This window comes from Lampetra planeri, chromosome 13, assembly GCF_965212315.1.
Source record: "Lampetra planeri chromosome 13, kcLamPlan1.2.h2, whole genome shotgun sequence".
Taxonomy (NCBI): domain Eukaryota; kingdom Metazoa; phylum Chordata; class Hyperoartia; order Petromyzontiformes; family Petromyzontidae; genus Lampetra; species Lampetra planeri.
The window spans coordinates 9,285,775-9,302,720 of NC_136119.1; the positions used below are offsets into that span (position 1 = coordinate 9,285,775).

At 43.4% G+C, this 16,946-nt stretch overlaps 1 protein-coding gene across 5 annotated transcripts in view; it reads left to right on the plus strand.

Annotated features, from left to right (window-relative positions):
* The window catches only part of LOC144722040 (endosomal transmembrane epsin interactor 1-like), a 122,360-nt gene that overhangs the window by 73,042 nt on the left and 32,372 nt on the right, over positions 1-16,946 (plus strand). For 4 of the 5 annotated variants that reach the window (XR_013586014.1, XM_078600111.1, XM_078600112.1 and 1 more), the window contains exon 2: positions 3,243-3,299. The exons of the other annotated variant lie outside the window; for it this stretch is intronic. Coding sequence is in view for 3 of the 4 variants with exons in the window: in XM_078600111.1 (XP_078456237.1) it covers positions 3,243-3,299 (57 nt within the window). In the remaining variant the exon portion in view is untranslated. The remainder of the gene's footprint in view (positions 1-3,242; positions 3,300-16,946) is intronic. 5 annotated transcript variants of the gene reach the window in all.

The window sequence follows — 16,946 nt, forward strand, 5'->3', positions numbered from 1 at the left end:
AATATCATATTTATTGCAGACAATAATACATGCTGTTCTTTTCATGAAAATTACAAAACACTCACACTTTAAAAAATGATGACATCTGCTACGGTGCGTTTCTTTTTTATTGTTATTGGTATTATTATTTTTTCTAAAATATTGTTCACTGATTGGGATAATTTAAAATGTAACTCAATGTAATGTTTCACGCTCTGCTTAGTTCGTGCCTCCATGATCAGTCTATTAATAGGTGGAAGCTGACTGCGTATATATTAGGTTTCATTATACCTCCATGAATATTTTTCCACGCTTTTGCCACCAGCATCGCACAGTGGCTCTGATCTGCCCCTGGGTTTTCAGCATTAATATCTACAGCATTTTTACATGATGGTTCAACACCAGAGCATTTTGTTCATGAAATGTAATGTAATGTCAGTAATCGTCTGGTTTTTCATGCAAATCTCGTAATGTTAAGGATTTATGTACAGTCTTGCGTATGCCGTAATACAAAAATGTTACTCTTTGTATCTATCTCTGTATCTATTTGTAACCGTTGCATAAAGCCTCGTTTCATCTTCTTGGTTCTTTCAGTAAAGTCACATAGAATGGAAATAATAAAATAATAAAAATAAAACATAATAAAGTAATTCTCACGACGTTTCGGTCCCACAACGCAAGCAGCCGTCCTCAGGTGAAGAACAGGTCTGTCGGGAAGACAGAGTCTAATAAAAATTAAACATAATAAAGTAATTCTCACGACGTTTCGGCCACAACGCAAGCAGCCGTCCTCAGGTGAAGAACAGGTCTGTCGGGAAGACAGAGTCTGTCTGTGAAGAACAGGTCTGTCGGGAAGACAGAGTCTGTCTTCCCGACAGACCTGTTCTTCACCTGAGGACGGCTGCTTGCGTTGTGGCCGAAACGTCGTGAGAATTACTTTATTATGTTTTATTTTTATTATTTTATTATTTCCATTCTACGTGACTTTACCGAACTAACCAAGAAGATGAATCCCTGCAGTCACGAAAGCTTTAAATGGAAAAGCCCCGTTTGTTTGTTATTAGTGTGAACGTGCCAAATGCTTGAATTACTGGTGAGTCATGCACAGGGAGGTTTATGCAAGTAAATCATTGCCGTCAGATGACAGGGCTGCCATTCGTATGCTCTGCTTTGAGGGAGTTTTTTTGCCCATTTGGTTGGCCAGTGTGCACGTGACTTGCCATACTCACGGGCGAGGCAGTCTTACCTAAAACGCCCTTTAGAGATTTGACATTAGTGATTGGAAGCCAATCACTAATAGGATCAGCATCTAAGAAAAACGGATTTGGGGAATGGATGGGGATGTTTGACAGATCGTGACGGATGGCGCCTGGGCTGCATTGTCACCCTGACAGGGCACTCATTCGCCACATCGATCACTGCGATGCTCTGCATTTCACTCCGGGGACCGGTGCCAGTGCTGGCAGTGCATTGTGAGCCGCAGAGTGTGGGTTTTCATCGGCGGGCAGCACCTCTGTAACTGCGGTTGACCCCAGTTCTATCCATTGTCATTGCAGACTTGGGGGTAGGGGCCTTGGGAGGCGGTGGCGATGTTTCATGCGGCTCCGTACAATTATAGAGGGTAACGTTATGAAATCTGAAAATTGCGCCCGATTTGCTTTCAAACAGAATTGCTGTTGAAATAAAAAAAAATGGGACTGGGTGATAGAGAAGTAGAAGATGGATTGTTACAATATTTTTTTCTCAAATGGCCTTCTGTAAGAGGACACGTTATATTTTTTTGTCACATTGGACACAAATGTCACTTTGCCTCGTCCGAAAAGTAATTGCATTTTAGGTCAAACGTACCATGAAACAATGTATTCATTTGATGTTGAATTTCTATCAATATACGTGTGTAACTGTTCATTTTTAACTTGCTGTTTCTCAAACCTCGAGTACATTTAATGTGTTGAATAGTGGTAGTGACGTAATAAATACATACGCTGATTTGAAATGTAACACTGTACTGTGGTTGAGGGTAGAGCAGTGGAGTGGATGTTATCACGGCTGTCTTTTGAACTTGGCGACATGAGTTCAATTCATGACCACAACTAACGTCTTTGGCGAGTTTTGTCTGGACCAATCGTAGACACCCATTTTCACGAATGTGAACTGGCCAGCATGGTGAGGTATGGTCATATTCTTTGGTTTTTTTCGGTAAAGTCACGTAGGTCAAAAATTTTAATAAAAATTAATAAAAGTTAAATAAACCATAAAATAAAAATCACGACGTTTCGGAGGCAACACAAGCTTCCGTCTTCAGGTGGAACCGTCACAGCACGATAGCTGTATCAAGTGAGAGAAATTCCAAGAAAACAGTCCTTGTATATATGCTGGTTGAGGGTGGGAGGAGCCAAGGTAGGCCCTGAATATTATTTTTGTGAGGTTCGGTGCGGCTGAAGCACGCTGTTAGGAATGAGCCTTTGTTGTGTAAACTGGGTGCGGATGATGTAAAGGTGCGTGTAAATGGGACTGAGCCTTTTGTTATGTAGAAATGATGCGGCTGATGGTCAAACATCCCCCATGGCTGGAAGGCATAGGGAAGCCTCCATATACCAGTTGATTGACAGAGGGTTGAAAATTAATAATTATATTTCTGTTTTACTTTGGTTGAGAAACAAGATGCATTTGTGATTTTAACACTACAGTGTTCACCATTACATCATATAATGTATGTGTTGTGAATGAAAACGGTATAGGTATCACTGCTTTTGACACATGTACACAAATACATACATTAAACGTCCAATTAAGTAAACGTGGACATGGCAGATTGTCAGATAAAACGTGTTGCATTTTACAAGATAATTTGAGAGTGATCATTTCACATTTTGCATGAATGGTCAGACATAGCTGCTGATTAGGCTCGCAAAAATATAGTTTGAAGTCAAACCGGATGCTTTACAGTTTAAGTTGCGTGAAATTATAGAGGTCACGTTCCAGTGTGTAAGATCATTCTCCCTTTGTGGATGCGCATTACACGTTCACGTTGAAGATGTGCGGATTAAATATATATCACGGTTATTGGAGAAAGAACATCCTGTGATTCACGAGTGCAGGCTCTCGCAGGGCTGTCAATGATTCCTTACAGACATGGTAAACACACTGCGAGTATCCTCTTTGCCCAGATTTCGGCGGAAATTGATTGTGCTTGCTATATAATCTGCTGGCTGTGGAGGTACTCAACTTGCTAAATGGCGCGTCTTATTTTAATTTCACAGGTGCTGCTATCGGGCCTAATCGGTGTGCTGTCCTGGAAACGGCCTATTTCTCTCGTGGTAGGTTACGCCACTTTTACCCCATTTTCACCCCATTTTCATGTTCATTAAACCGGCCTCCCCTGCTTTGAAGGCGTTGCATGCTTTCGGCATGGCCTGTTGTCGCACTGTTTTGGCCGATGGCTTTTGTGCAATCATTCACTTTTTCTTTTTAAATTCAACGCTTTTATTGGACCGTGACTTATGGAGCTCGATACAGAAGAGAGCATGCGCGCCCATCACTGAGATACCATTAAGACGTATTGTTTATTTACTGAGGACCAACATTGGTAACGCAGACACCACGATTACTGCGGTGTTATTTTTTCTCATAGCGGCGATTGGATGTCATATTTGGGTCGTGACACCGGCACGCGACGTCGTGCTTTTGCCAACGATAACAAATTAATTTACGGTGGCATTGTCAATCCACTGCTGGATGAAGGCCTGCACACATTGCGTAGGTCATGGGGTTGCTTGACCACGCTGGCTTCATGAAATTTGTGGAGGGAGCGGGGACTGGGTGGAGATCACTCGCTACTGCTGTTCGTCGTGGTCAGGAATTTAAATTCAGGTCGCTGGGTTCTAAATTCAGTGTGATAACCACTGCGCCACCACTCCGCCCCCAATGAATCACAATGCAGAAATTTTATTGTTCAATCAAATGAAACAATGCAGCTTTTTGCGATCATACCGGCTCAGTTGCAAGCATGCCCGTGCCCATGAGGCTGTCTGTCTGCTTCGTATACACTGCATGTCATTAGTCATCACGCAATTCTGCCTCCGAAAGAGAGTGCTCTTGGAAATGTCTGCCAATGCATGATGTCGGGGTGCATGGTGAGTGTTTTAACCCTTTCCCATTGCGACTGGAAGAAAAAAATGTAAATAAAATAACTTGATCGGTTACCGAGGCTCCCACAAGGCCATGCGGGGAGCATGTGTGGCCCAGTTTGTCACCAGCTATCATAGAGTGCGGTCGTGTCGCTGCAGTTCTCTGCGGTGAGTACAATGTCTTTACAAACAACGGCGCTATGCCACTCTGAACAAAATGAACACTCACATCTTTCTCATTCCGAGATTCAGCGGTGAACGGGACCCACTCTGCAACTTGCAGATGTCTCGGAAGGGGAAGGCATTACATTGATATTTGGTTGCTTTGCATTGATGTTGCCTGTCTGCGAAACCACACTTTTCGCCCAAACTTGCCAAGGAGAAATGAGGCATATTTTAATTTCTCTTTTTGCCGGAAGGTAACATTATCTCTAATTAAGCAAACGTTGATTTATGATCGTTTAAAACTCTAGAAGTAGCCATTATGAAATGAAAAGTCAACCTGAAAATATTTTCTTTTCTTGATTTAAAGATTGTTGTAACCCTTAAAACTATCCTTAGTCTGCCATTCTACCATGTAAAACTGGTAAGCTACTTGAGCAAGTGGGTCACTTGAGACAATGTCAAGTTGAAACTGTGCGTGGTTTTCTCCATATGAAAGTGTGCCCTCTTTAATGCAATTACCCCTTGGATATTTGGTCACAATTTGAACGAATCGCCGTACGTGAGACAGCTTAAAGATCAATCCCCTCTTATTTATCATTACTAAGAGAGTCATCAAGTGCTTGCACCGAAATATAACGCTTAATATTTTAATCATAGTTTTTTTATGCTCTTTAAAAAATGTCTAATCATCATTATGAACTCCCATTCACAGCACTGAGTGAGTCATTGTGTTAATCAGTCAGTTTTTTTTGTTATTGAGCTACAACAGGAATACATTCAGCTACTATCTACTATCTGATCAATTGATTTGTTTTAGCAGCTGTGAAAGATTATGGTCCCTCTGCTGAATCAGCTGACAATGCCCACGTGGCCCCTGTCGCCTTGTCCCGCACTCCGTGCCGAGTGCGGTCAATGTGTTGTGTCCGTGACCGTTAGAAATGCTTCAAATAATACTCAGCCTGAGCCCAAATGGAAACGTGCATGTTTCACTTGCCCACCGGCAGGACCTGGAAACACAGAAATAACGGTGCCAAGTCAGTAGCATAACATAGTTTCCATCAGCCCCTGAAGTTCAATCAGCCTGCCCTTTCTTCAACTGTTGTTCGTTTTAACGTTTTGTTGAATAATGATCTCAGCCTGGTCGCCAGTGATGGCACAAAAAGCCATCATGTTAAATTTGGTTTTGATACAGCAAATCTGGCTGTGACTGTCCCACCTGATGACGGAGACTTGTGTTGCCTCCGAAACGTCGTGATTTATTATTTTATTATTATTTAATTTGTATTAATTTTAATTTCATTTGTTACCTACGTGACTTTACCGAAAAAACCAAGAGTATGAATCCTTGCAGTCACGAAAGCTTCAAATCTTGGTTTTGACAGTCATGTGACAGACCTTCTCTTGGCAGACCGACCGTATGGGAAAAGTCCTCTTCTAAAAAGAAGATGGGGAAAAGTGTGTCTCTCACTCTGTAAAGGATTTTTAAAAGGCAACTTGCAGGATTATTTTGGAGAAGTCGTTTGAAAAATCGCCTTTTCACAGCCGTTCTTTAACACATTGTGGGGTTTTGAGATTACCCAATGGATTCCGTTTCTAATGGCATGATGCTGACGGCACAATTGGAATTAATTGAATACAAAATAAAACTACGTAGAAGGGAAATAATAAAATAATAAAAATAAAACATAATAAAATAATTCTCACGACGTTTCGGCCGCAACGCAAGCAGCCGTCCATTCAGACGCTGTCAGATGCTGTCTTCCCGACAGACCTGTTCTTCACCTGAGGACGGCTGCTTGCGTTGTGGCCGAAACGTCGTGAGAATTATTTTATTATGTTTTATTTTTATTATTGTATTATTTCCCTTCTACGTGACTTTACCGAAAGAACCAAAAAAAAGAATCCCTGCAGTCACGAAAGCTTTAAATCGAAAATAAAACTAGTTTAAATGCATCAGAGTAAGTAAAATATAAGATGCATTAGCATTGTGTACTCATTGCAGTGTGACCTTATAGTCTGTATTAATAGATACAAAGATGGTGTATTAGGAAAATAGGAAACTGCATCACAACTTGCTTTATTTTATGTGAAACATCGCGGGACAGCACGGTTTCAATTTAATTTAGAAACTGCACTTGGACTCATCATCAATTGTGGTTAAAGCATGGGATTCTACTTTCATGCTTCTAAGAACGTTAAAAAAACCCTATGGTTTTGCGTGAGAGAGTAGCTTTCCAATTGCTTGTACCGAATTCGAACAGCTATTTTGAGACCTTCTAAACAGAGTGATGAAGACGCTTCTAATGCCAGTTAAGCTGAAACATGGTAGAGATAACCGATCTGTCAACGCCTGTAAGAAAGAACATATAGAAGATAGCATGCTGGGCCCCAATGCCACGTAACTCAACCGCCAGCGCGTCTACATCGACGCTATTGTGTGTGCATTTCATTTGATTTCACTGCACACATCGGTGCCGATGTGTTTAAACAGTAATTTGAAACTGCAGCTAAATCCAGCAGCTGCCTCTTCTACTGTATGCGCTGTGCTATCGGTAACAATCTCCCGCTGTGTCCAGGAATGTTGGCACGAGCAAAAAAAAAGCCACACACACCCAACCTTGCCCCGCTGTGCAGGCTGAAATGGCCATCTTCTGTATGCATGTATATTGAAATTCTTTCGCCAACCGTGATAATCAGAGGTGCGGGGAAGGACAAACCTAACACCCAAAGCAGTTCTAAAAAAATCAGTTTTTAATCCAGATTGCAAAGGGAGGAGGAACGTTCCAGACGGCCGCAGAAAGCGCGCGATGCAGTGGCCGTCTTTGTTCGATGGCTCGCCAAAAGCCACTTCGAGGATGACCTGTAGCCTGGAGGCACTATTATAATGGCACGGATCAATGCAGCTTCACTGAACATTGGACCGTTAATTGCCTTGCAACTGCGCAACGCTTTATCCCCCCCCTTTCCCCCTCGTAATGTTATCGTCCATCGCTTCGTCTATGCCCAAGGCAGAACAAACGCTCAAGAATTTAACTGAGCCCTGCCGGGAGCCAGGTTTATGTTCTTTTTTTAACTTGCATGACTCTGTCTGCCTGTTGTGTCAATTTGCCTTAATAACCACATACACAATTTTATATAATCACAAAACCCCCATATCTCCACGAACCTTTCACAATTTACGACAGTTATATAAATAGAGCTGGCGAACACTTTAGAATATTCTGAAACGTAAATCGTACACGGAGTCCTTATATTTTTAGAGTACAGTATATCTTTCCGTAAGTGTGTGTACGAATCAACAATTCAAGACGTGTTATTCGACAACTCTAAAGTGGCAAACGTTGCTGTCCTGCGCTTACATTTTCTTTCGTTTCAATAAACCGAAACAATAATCTGGAGAAGTGGGAATGCTTCTGAATGGCGTCTATACATTTGCCAAATATCAAATATATTTTTCGTCACATAAATGGTTGCATTTTATAACGGCAACTATGCACAACGGTTGGAATGTCTACCTTTGTTTAATCGTACTTATGAATTAGAGGCCACTTTTGAACACGTCTTTTAAAATCAATTCCCATCGGCTGTTCTTCCGTTATTTTCAAGGTTACTTCAAGGTGAATCTCGTTTCCTCAAACGGATCTTAACAAAATCTAGCCATCTGTACCATTGTCTGCTCCGCAGCATGTCCTTTTTTCTCGTTTCCGGACTAAAGTCACCTTGTGCATCTGTCTTTATGGATTTGAGCATCTGCGTTACACTGCCGTATTTTTGCACTCCAGGGTATCTGCTTGATGCTTTTTTTTTGTCATGCAAGTCACCGTTATCATCGTCGTCATCAGCAACATCTTGTTGATTTTGTGCCGTAAAACATGCAGCGGAAGAAAAAGGTTACGTGTGAAAATAGTGCACATGTCAGTGAGAGTTAAGATTTAAACCTAAGTGCGAGTGTTGCGTGAGTGACTTTGGCAGGGCCAGCTGCCTCAACCGTGTGCCCCACCAGATGTTGTAGCGCGACACTGGGACTAATGCCATGTAATAATTGGGGTGGTGGCCAGGTAACCACACCGGGTATGCAGCTCGAGGTGACCAAGGAATTGTGACATACACGCAAAACTTTGAGCTTGAGGTCTTTATTTGCTTTTATTGTATTGCCCGTTTATAGAGGCACCAAAGAATGAAGCTCTCTACTAAGCAATGTTTAAAGCTTTTCACCATCATGGGACCTCCTTTGCCAGTACCAAAAGCCGAGAAGAGGTTTTCCCCTTTTTTCTGGAAACAAAACAGGTGTTAAGATGTTAAAACACCAAACTGAAACCTTTTACAATGAATCATGTCTGCATTAACCACAATACTTGTGGTCAGAATGCAAACAAAAAACATACTCTGATAATGTATGCATTGTCTTTGAAACTGATTGGTCCACACCAGAGACAGCTTTCTTTTGAGCCTCGTCTCAAATGGTGTTAGACCAGAGGACACCGTTTGAGACGAGGCTCGAAAGAAAGCTGTCTCTGGTGTGGACCAATCGGTTTCAAAGACAATGCCATCATATTATCAGAGTGTGTTTTTTGTTTGCATTCTGGCCACAAGTAGTGTGGTTAATGCAGACGTGATTCCTCGTAAAAAAAGGTTTCAGTTTGGTGTTTTAACATTCCAACACTTGTTTTGTTGCCAGATAAAAGGGGAAAACCTATTCACGGCTTTTCACCCACCGCAGCATGCTCTGAGAAAAGAGGCTACTTCTCCTGTCAAAGACACGACCAAATCCAATTACGAGACCAATACACAAATGCGAAGAAATGTAGATTTTCATTGCAGCAATGAGTGCTGACTTAATAGGGTTTTATTTTTGCATTCTGCATGCGTTTTGCCAGTGTTAGACTGAATGTCGGTTTTTAAAACGTTAGATTAGGATGAATACTAATTCCAATGTTATTTGTAGGGTTTTTAAATTACTAAACATTTACGTAATACATTGTCAATGAATAGGCAACGTTGCACTGTTTAACTGCACTTGAGCCATGTTCACCGTAAGAATATATTAAATACATTTTTAAAGTCAATCCATTGTGATTTTTACATGTCACTCGCTGGCTTCGAGTACATGTCGTGCGTTCCTTCCATACATTTATTTTCTGTTCGGACGAAAGTACATTTTGCATGAGCATGTTTTTTTGTCGTTGTCATGCAATGAGTGGCCACTTCAGGGCTTTTAGGCATCGGCACATAGATTGTTGTGTGATTGGCAAGAGCTATTTTCAACAGTCCAAGCTGGCATCTGGAAGTCGGCAAGTTCTGGAATGCAAAGGTGGAGTGGATGTCTCTTCCAAACATGTGTCCACAAGCATGGCTGGCATCAAAGGGATCTTCTGCAGTGTGCTTTAGACAAGAGCAGTGCATTATATCTGGAATGTGCTCTGCATGTGTCACACCCGTAAGAGTATATTGAACCAAAATCTTGCTTGAGCCCAATATGAGAACATGTTGATTCTGGATTCTGACGAGGAGAGCCTCATTCACCCGTGTCCATATCAAGACTGTAAAAAAAATTAACTGATTGCTCGATATTAACGCTCATGTACATCCAGTTTTCAGGGAGAGTATAGTTATGGGCTGCCCATGACCAGATCACCCTGATGTGGCCAAATTTCTCAGGAATTGAAGCCTGGTTAGTGTTTGGAATGGGGGATTGCTTGGCAATACCAGGTGATGTATAGCCTTGCTTTGTTAGGTATCCGGGATACAACAATGCAGCAGTGCATTCTGGATTAAATCTGTGTAGAGCTGTGAGTGTTACTTGGGCACATGTCAGGGGATTATCCAGTTATTTTCCACACGTCATGCGCTCGTCAATGGAAAATTCGGCCAAGCATCCCAACGCAGGACCCTCCCGAAGAGGAGGCTTGTGACTGAGTGAGGCTTTTTCAGGTGTAAAGGGACCGAATTGTTATAGTTATGCTGAGGGCACCATTAAGCCGTGTTGTGTCAACACGGCTCCCATTCTTATTCTTCTTTCGTATGGCATTGTAAAAAGCAACAGTTTTTATTTTTTCTTCATGATCGTCATAAATAAATGCAAAGGTTCCTCATCCAGTCCAATGATGTTGTTGACGCAGTGTGGATTTCAGCCATACCGCCAGGATGTGCATGGGAGGAGCATTCGTCGGCGATGTGCTTGATGGTTTGGACGTCTCCACAGTCGCAGTCGGGCGATTCTTTGATCTTCCATTTATTGAACGTGTACGCGCATCTGCCGTGTCGTGTTCGAGCGCGGTTCAGCGTGGTCCGTAGTCGTCGTGGAAGAGAGAATCCCGGTACTTCCACCGTCGGATCGTGAATGATGTCTTTGTTTGCCACGTCCGGAGCCGCCCACGAATCAGACCACCCAGTGGCGGTGTCTTTAATTTCGGTTTCTAGAGCGGAGGCGCGTATCCAGGACGGTCTCCTGGATTCTAGCCTTGGGCGGCGTGGGGGTTCCTTTAGATCTTGACGGAGCGGCAGAGTGAAGTTTTTCATGATCTTGTTGTTGTACTCCCGTGTCGTCGCATCATGGCGTCGGATGTTGGCCGGAGCGATATTCGCCAGCACGGGAAGCCACGGGAGCGGAGTAGACTTTAGGGAACCGCTGATGACACGAAGCGCGTTGTTAATTTCGGCATCGACAAGGTTCGTGTGAGGGCTTGCACCCCACACCGGGGCACAGCGCTCTGCAGTGGAGTGAACAAGGGCCTGCGTCGATAATCTTCAACATGCTGGAATCGCTTCTCCAGGTTGTTGCTGCAAGTTTCTGAATAATATTCACACGTGCTTTCATTTTACCTTTCACTTGTTTTAGGTGGTGATGGTATTAACACGCAGGCTTTCGTGACCAATATTATTCATAATCAACGTTTTTGGGTTTAGATCGCGTTATTTATAAATGTGTCGTAACCCTCCACCTCGACACGGCTGCTCTATATAAGAACGGGAGACAGAGCAAAGCCTCACCATTCTGGCGAATTGCATGATGAAGCTGGATGCAATTACCAGCGAAACGTCGTACTCAAATTGTAAATGTTGTGGTTTCACGCTTCAACACACCGGTGGGCTAAAGCAGTGAACTATTTGTCTTTTGTCAACGTGACACTTTTTTACTGATTGGCCGTGTCGGGTGGTGGAGGGTTACGACACATTTATAAATAACGCGATCTAAACCCAAAAACGTTGATTATGAGTGGTGATGGTAGTTAAGCGTCCGATCCAGGGTAACTCCTAGACACCGAGGGTGTTCACCATGCCTTAGCTTCGCCCCGCAGAAGTCAACTTTCAACGTTTTCGAAGCTCGTCTGTTGTTCAGGTGGAAAGCGGAGACGATGCTCTTTGATGGGTTTGGCTCAAGGCGCCAATTCTTGAAGTATTCTTCCAGAGTCTTCAGATCTTTATCGAGGACCGCCTCAGTGTCCTCCATTTTCCGTGCTTGGGTTGCGAGTGCGATATCATCCGCATATGTGAACTTACGGCGAGATGTCGCTGGAATGTCGCTAGTATGGAGATGGAACAGCACTGGTGCCAGAACTGATCCCTGCAGGAGTCCATTGTTCAATCTTCGTGGGCCGCTGGCAGTTTCACCAAGGTGACCGATGAACCATCGGTTGCTCAGCATTTTAGTGATTAGTCTAATTGTCGGGTGGCAAGGCACGGCTTTCTCCGCCATACGGCATCATAAGCTGAAGAGAGGTTGATGAAAGCTCTTGCTGTCTTGAGCTGGCGTTCGACACGATGTGACTTGTTAAGGCAAGCACTTGGTCGCAACAATTTCGACCGGTTCTAAATCCTGCTTGTTCCTGGGGAACGATTTCCTCAAGCGTGGGCATCAGCCTTTTGAGCAGAAGCCGCTCCATTAGTTTGTAGTAGACGCTGAGTAGGGAGATAGGGCGGTAGTTTTGAGCGTCCGATGCATCCTTGCCTGGTTTCAGAATGCCTATTAACCTTGCCTCTTTCCACTTCTTCGGAACGATGCTTGTGGAATGGATGTCAGTGAAGAATGTGGCTAGCCATTTTCTTGTTCATGGTCCCAAGTTCTTGATGAACTGTGGATAAAACATATCGTCAAGACCTGAGGCTTTTCCGCATTTAAACTGGGCACTGAGAATGGACGGGAGAATCCAGAGGTGTCTTTGGCAGGTATCTAGTGTGCAAAAAAGTTATTTGGAGACTTGCCGTCTTGTGCTCTTGTCGATTGAAGTTCGTGAATTGTTGATAACTTGCCTAGCAGCCTCGTCAGGACTGACTTGCCGAGGTTTATAGGCTGGCGTCATGGCAGCTCCAATAAACCTCAGGAGGCGCCCGGCTTTACGGCTCGATTTTGCAAAGTCAAGTGACTCAACTGTTTCGCGCCAACTTTCTCTTCTGAGAAAATTCAGTGACTCAAGTAAGGCCTTTTTCAGTCTCTTGCTTCTTATCAGCGTTGAATTTCCGGAAAAGCTGTTCGCTTTCTGGAGTCCAACATCGAGTGAAGACCTTTCTGAAGCCTTAGTCTGAAGCCTCTTGCGATGTTGGCCTTGGCAACGGCTCCCATTGACACGTGCAATAAATGTTCTCAGGTTTCCATGCAGATGTCATCGAGCGAGCTTGCATATAGCTGTTATGTGCCATTGTCTGTCCCAGTGTTACTCTGCATTAATATCGTACGATGAAAATAAGCTGCTTTGGCCTTCGTGAAATGCATGCCGTTTGAGTTGGCTGCTACTAGTATTTTGATCTCGAGCAAAAAAGCACGAGAGCTAAACTGGCAGGGAGTATAATTTACCTTCAGCTTCATATGGAATGAGGCGTTGTGTTTTATCATATGCGCCGCAGCTGGCTGGCCTTTGCCCAAACGTGAGAGGCTGATGAAAGCGGTAGGTTGTGCATGATAAACAACATTTGCAGAGAAGCACAGTAATTTTTAATCCACCGTCAAATATTCAGATCTTACAAGAGGATGCAATTGTAATCTCGTGCAATACTATTTAAAATACGTTTAAAATTCTGCTTGATTGCATTAGCTATATTTTTTGCAGTTGTATGTTTTTTTACCGTTTGGTAAGATGTTTTACCTATCATTATTTTCGGTATGTCTAGAACAGAGAGAGTGGTGGCGCAGTGGCTACTGCACTGCGCTCTCAGCCTCGCGACCTCAGTTCGATTCTTACCCCAGTTAATTTCAGTGGCGAGTCATTTATGAACAGGTCCTAGGCCTTTCCTGCACAAACCTGCACTGACCAGCGCGGCGAAGTTATGATCAAACAAACTCTCATCACCGACAGAGTGTGGGGAGGCCTTCATCCAGCAGTGGATTGACAAAGGACAATACATTTTTATATTATTAAAATTATTACGTCTATACCGCTTTAGCCTGTTCACATTCGTGTGAACACAGCGTATTAAACTATAACTATGAATTACATTGATATAATAACCTGCTTCTTCAGCAGATTCATACACATTTGGTAGTTCTAGCCTGCCCAATTTTACGGGAGCACTGCAATTGCAGGGCCTGCCTCCTGTGATGAATGGTTAGTTACACTGGCCTGACAAATTACTCGCGTTTTGGGTCCCCACGTTTTACCCCACCACTAGTCCATAAATCACACACTGCAGTACTTTCGTTCTACTGTTTACCTAAAAGTAATGTCAAATCGAAAGTTCTTCTGTGTTCTAACAAGCGATGGAGCAGCACTTGTCCATATTGTTGGCTGTGTAAATTCCACATTCCCAGGGTGGTTAGCTAGACACACTCTCAAAGGTGACACCTAAAGACCAGAGATTGAAACTGTCACCTCTGGAGTGTGATTCTGGCAGTGTGGTCTATCAGGCGTTGTGGGCCAAAAAATTTTTTATTTGTAAATAATAAAATTGTTACGATATTTGATACTGCAGTTATTTGGTGGAGTATTGGCAGTGGATATACACGGAGCAAATCGGAAAAGAGTGTGAAAGTAATGCATGACCATTGCTTCTACCAAACTGGATGATGAGTCACGGCAAAATATGAAAATGTAATATTCAATGTCAGAACTGCAACGGTATCAATTATGTTGCCACGGTCATAGAAATGGTGCAGTATTTCAAGAGTGAATTACTGTATATTCATTGTCATCAGCTTCTATTATTTTAATTCATTAATGCCGTTCAATCAGCGCAGGATGACTTTCGTTTTTTAAAAGTACCTTTGTTTTTTGTATTTGAGAATTTGTGGAGTAGAATATCCACCTGGAATCACCCATTGTCGCCACCCATCATTGTAATCACCATCCTCTTCAATAATTATAAATCATAAATCTCATTAAGAGTTATCTATGATTCATTTTCAATTATCATTTTTGTATACCCATCAGCCACCATTGTGTTTCATCACCAAGCGATGTCGGTAGATTGTCTCGGCAATTCAGTGCTTTATATTTTTATTTTATGGATTTCATTCCAGCCACGACGTATAATTAACTCTTGAGCCTTGTGCATATAATAAGCCCATTTTTATAAGGTGGATAGCTCACTATCATCCTCGCCCAGCCTTGTTCGTCAGTAAATACCACGCGCCTGCTATGCTACGACCATTTTGGCCATATACATCGTCTTTTAAACACAATCGTGGCTCACAAAGGCAAGGTAATAGAGCAGCAAAACTTTGCAAAATCAAATGCATGTCTCTGTGCAAAATGCACGTGCTACTTATCTGCATTCATTAAGCACTTTGCCTTCCCTATGCGACCATTAATGCTGATGTGTTATTGTATTTACCGATGAGACTCTGCCTTTGTGAACAATCCACGTGACATTTGTTAAATGCATTTGCTATTTACAGTTTGTGGTGCTTCCAGAGATATCGCGTTTGCATGCACAATACAGTTGAATAATAATTTGAAAAGTCGGTTATAGAAATGAAATGCAAACACTAAAGGAGTGTTCGTAATGACCTAGAAGCATCCAATCAACGTTGCAGAGCATGTTATGGCTTCATTTATAATCAGGTTATGTTGTAATAATTAACAACAGTATGAACGCTATAGTCTATTAAGCTGTCGGTGTAAAAGCACATCCTGTTTCCACGTGGATCAGTATTCATTCATTCAAATGAAATGCTAAGAGGTAACCATTACTGAATGAAAGATAAACTGTCAAAACAAAAACAGACAAAACAACAATGGGACATTTTCATCAAAAACACAAATAAATATTACTTCCATAAAATGCTGCTCTTACATTGCAGGATTGGCACAGAGAGGCCTTCCTCTAGCATTTGGATGGCATGTGGCTGATGATGATTGTGTTGCTGCTACATAATTAGATGTTTTCACTTGCAAACTATGTCCAAAAAAAGCTTTTCGGATGCAGATTACCTCCCATCTGCCAGCTCTCACAATGTTTGCAAAGTAGTGTGATTTGATGGCTCCCATCAGTGGCTTGTGAGAGTTGTTTGCGGTAAACACTAGAGCTGGGACAATTAGTCGATAAAGTCGATGAATTGACCGAAAATTATTATAAAATCTACTACTTTTTCCGTGGTCGATTACAAGGGCACCTTTAAAAATGGCAGCTGCCTTGAACATCGAAGGCAGGAAACCCTCCCCCCCTGCAAGCCACGCCCAGCGTGTTATGACGCCGACGATGTCACCAAGCCATGCCCACCACCTGTCCAGCAGCGCATGTGGGAACATACGTGAGACTTTTTTTTTCAAACTCTATGCGTGGTATACTATTAGTCGAGTAAACGAACCAATAATCGATAGTAGTCCATTCGTCAACTAATCGGAGAGCCCGGCTCTCGTCACAAACCAAAGCAATCGAGTGCACAGGATTTCGAGGCTGACTGCCAAATAAAGCCCGAAGCAATTTGAGCTCATTCGGGTGGGCCTAACGCAAAAACAAACATGGATTATTGCATTGGCTACAAAAGCATACGTTGAAGCACATTTACTCTATTCCGATGGCATACGTTGTATGTATGTTGAACTTCTTTCACACCGTACACATAGCCAGCCGTGCTAATCGAAGGTATGTGGGATCCGACGTCCACCCCACCGCCCTCGCTAGGCAGATGGGGCGCGACGTCCGCCGACCGAGTGATCGGGCCCCCCATGCTAGCGACCTCTCTGCGGGACATACTCGTGTTGCTGGCTTGTAGCCACGGAGTTAAACCGCACGCCCGTGCACACCACAGCTATCGCTAATGAAGGGGGGGTACGAACGCGCACCTGTGGGCGATTACCTCTAAACGCGCGCACACGCTGCGGCTCTGCGGTCACTCTCGCCGCGCGTTCCCCCACGCAGTCGCTCCACACAGAAATCACAGACACCACGCCTATGCTCTGTACTAACTTTTATTCTCGGCACAAACCCCGCACTACCCGGAGGTAATATTTAGCGAGAAGAGCCTAGCCTACTGCTGCCCAAGTCCCCAGATACTCAAACGCCCTACCAGGTACCTCGTAGCTGTATTCACGGCGTCGCACGGACGCTGTGAGAGTCGGAGGGAGGACAGAAGAAAAGTTTGCCTATCACTGCCTTGTGACGGCACTCGCTGGCGGCACACGGATGCTGCGGGTGGCTCGAGAAGGCAGGACAGCGGGGAGTGGGTCTTGGCGGCCAAGAGGTTGAACAAAGATCTCATTTGAACGAACCCCAGGCTCCCCTTTTATCCTCCTCACT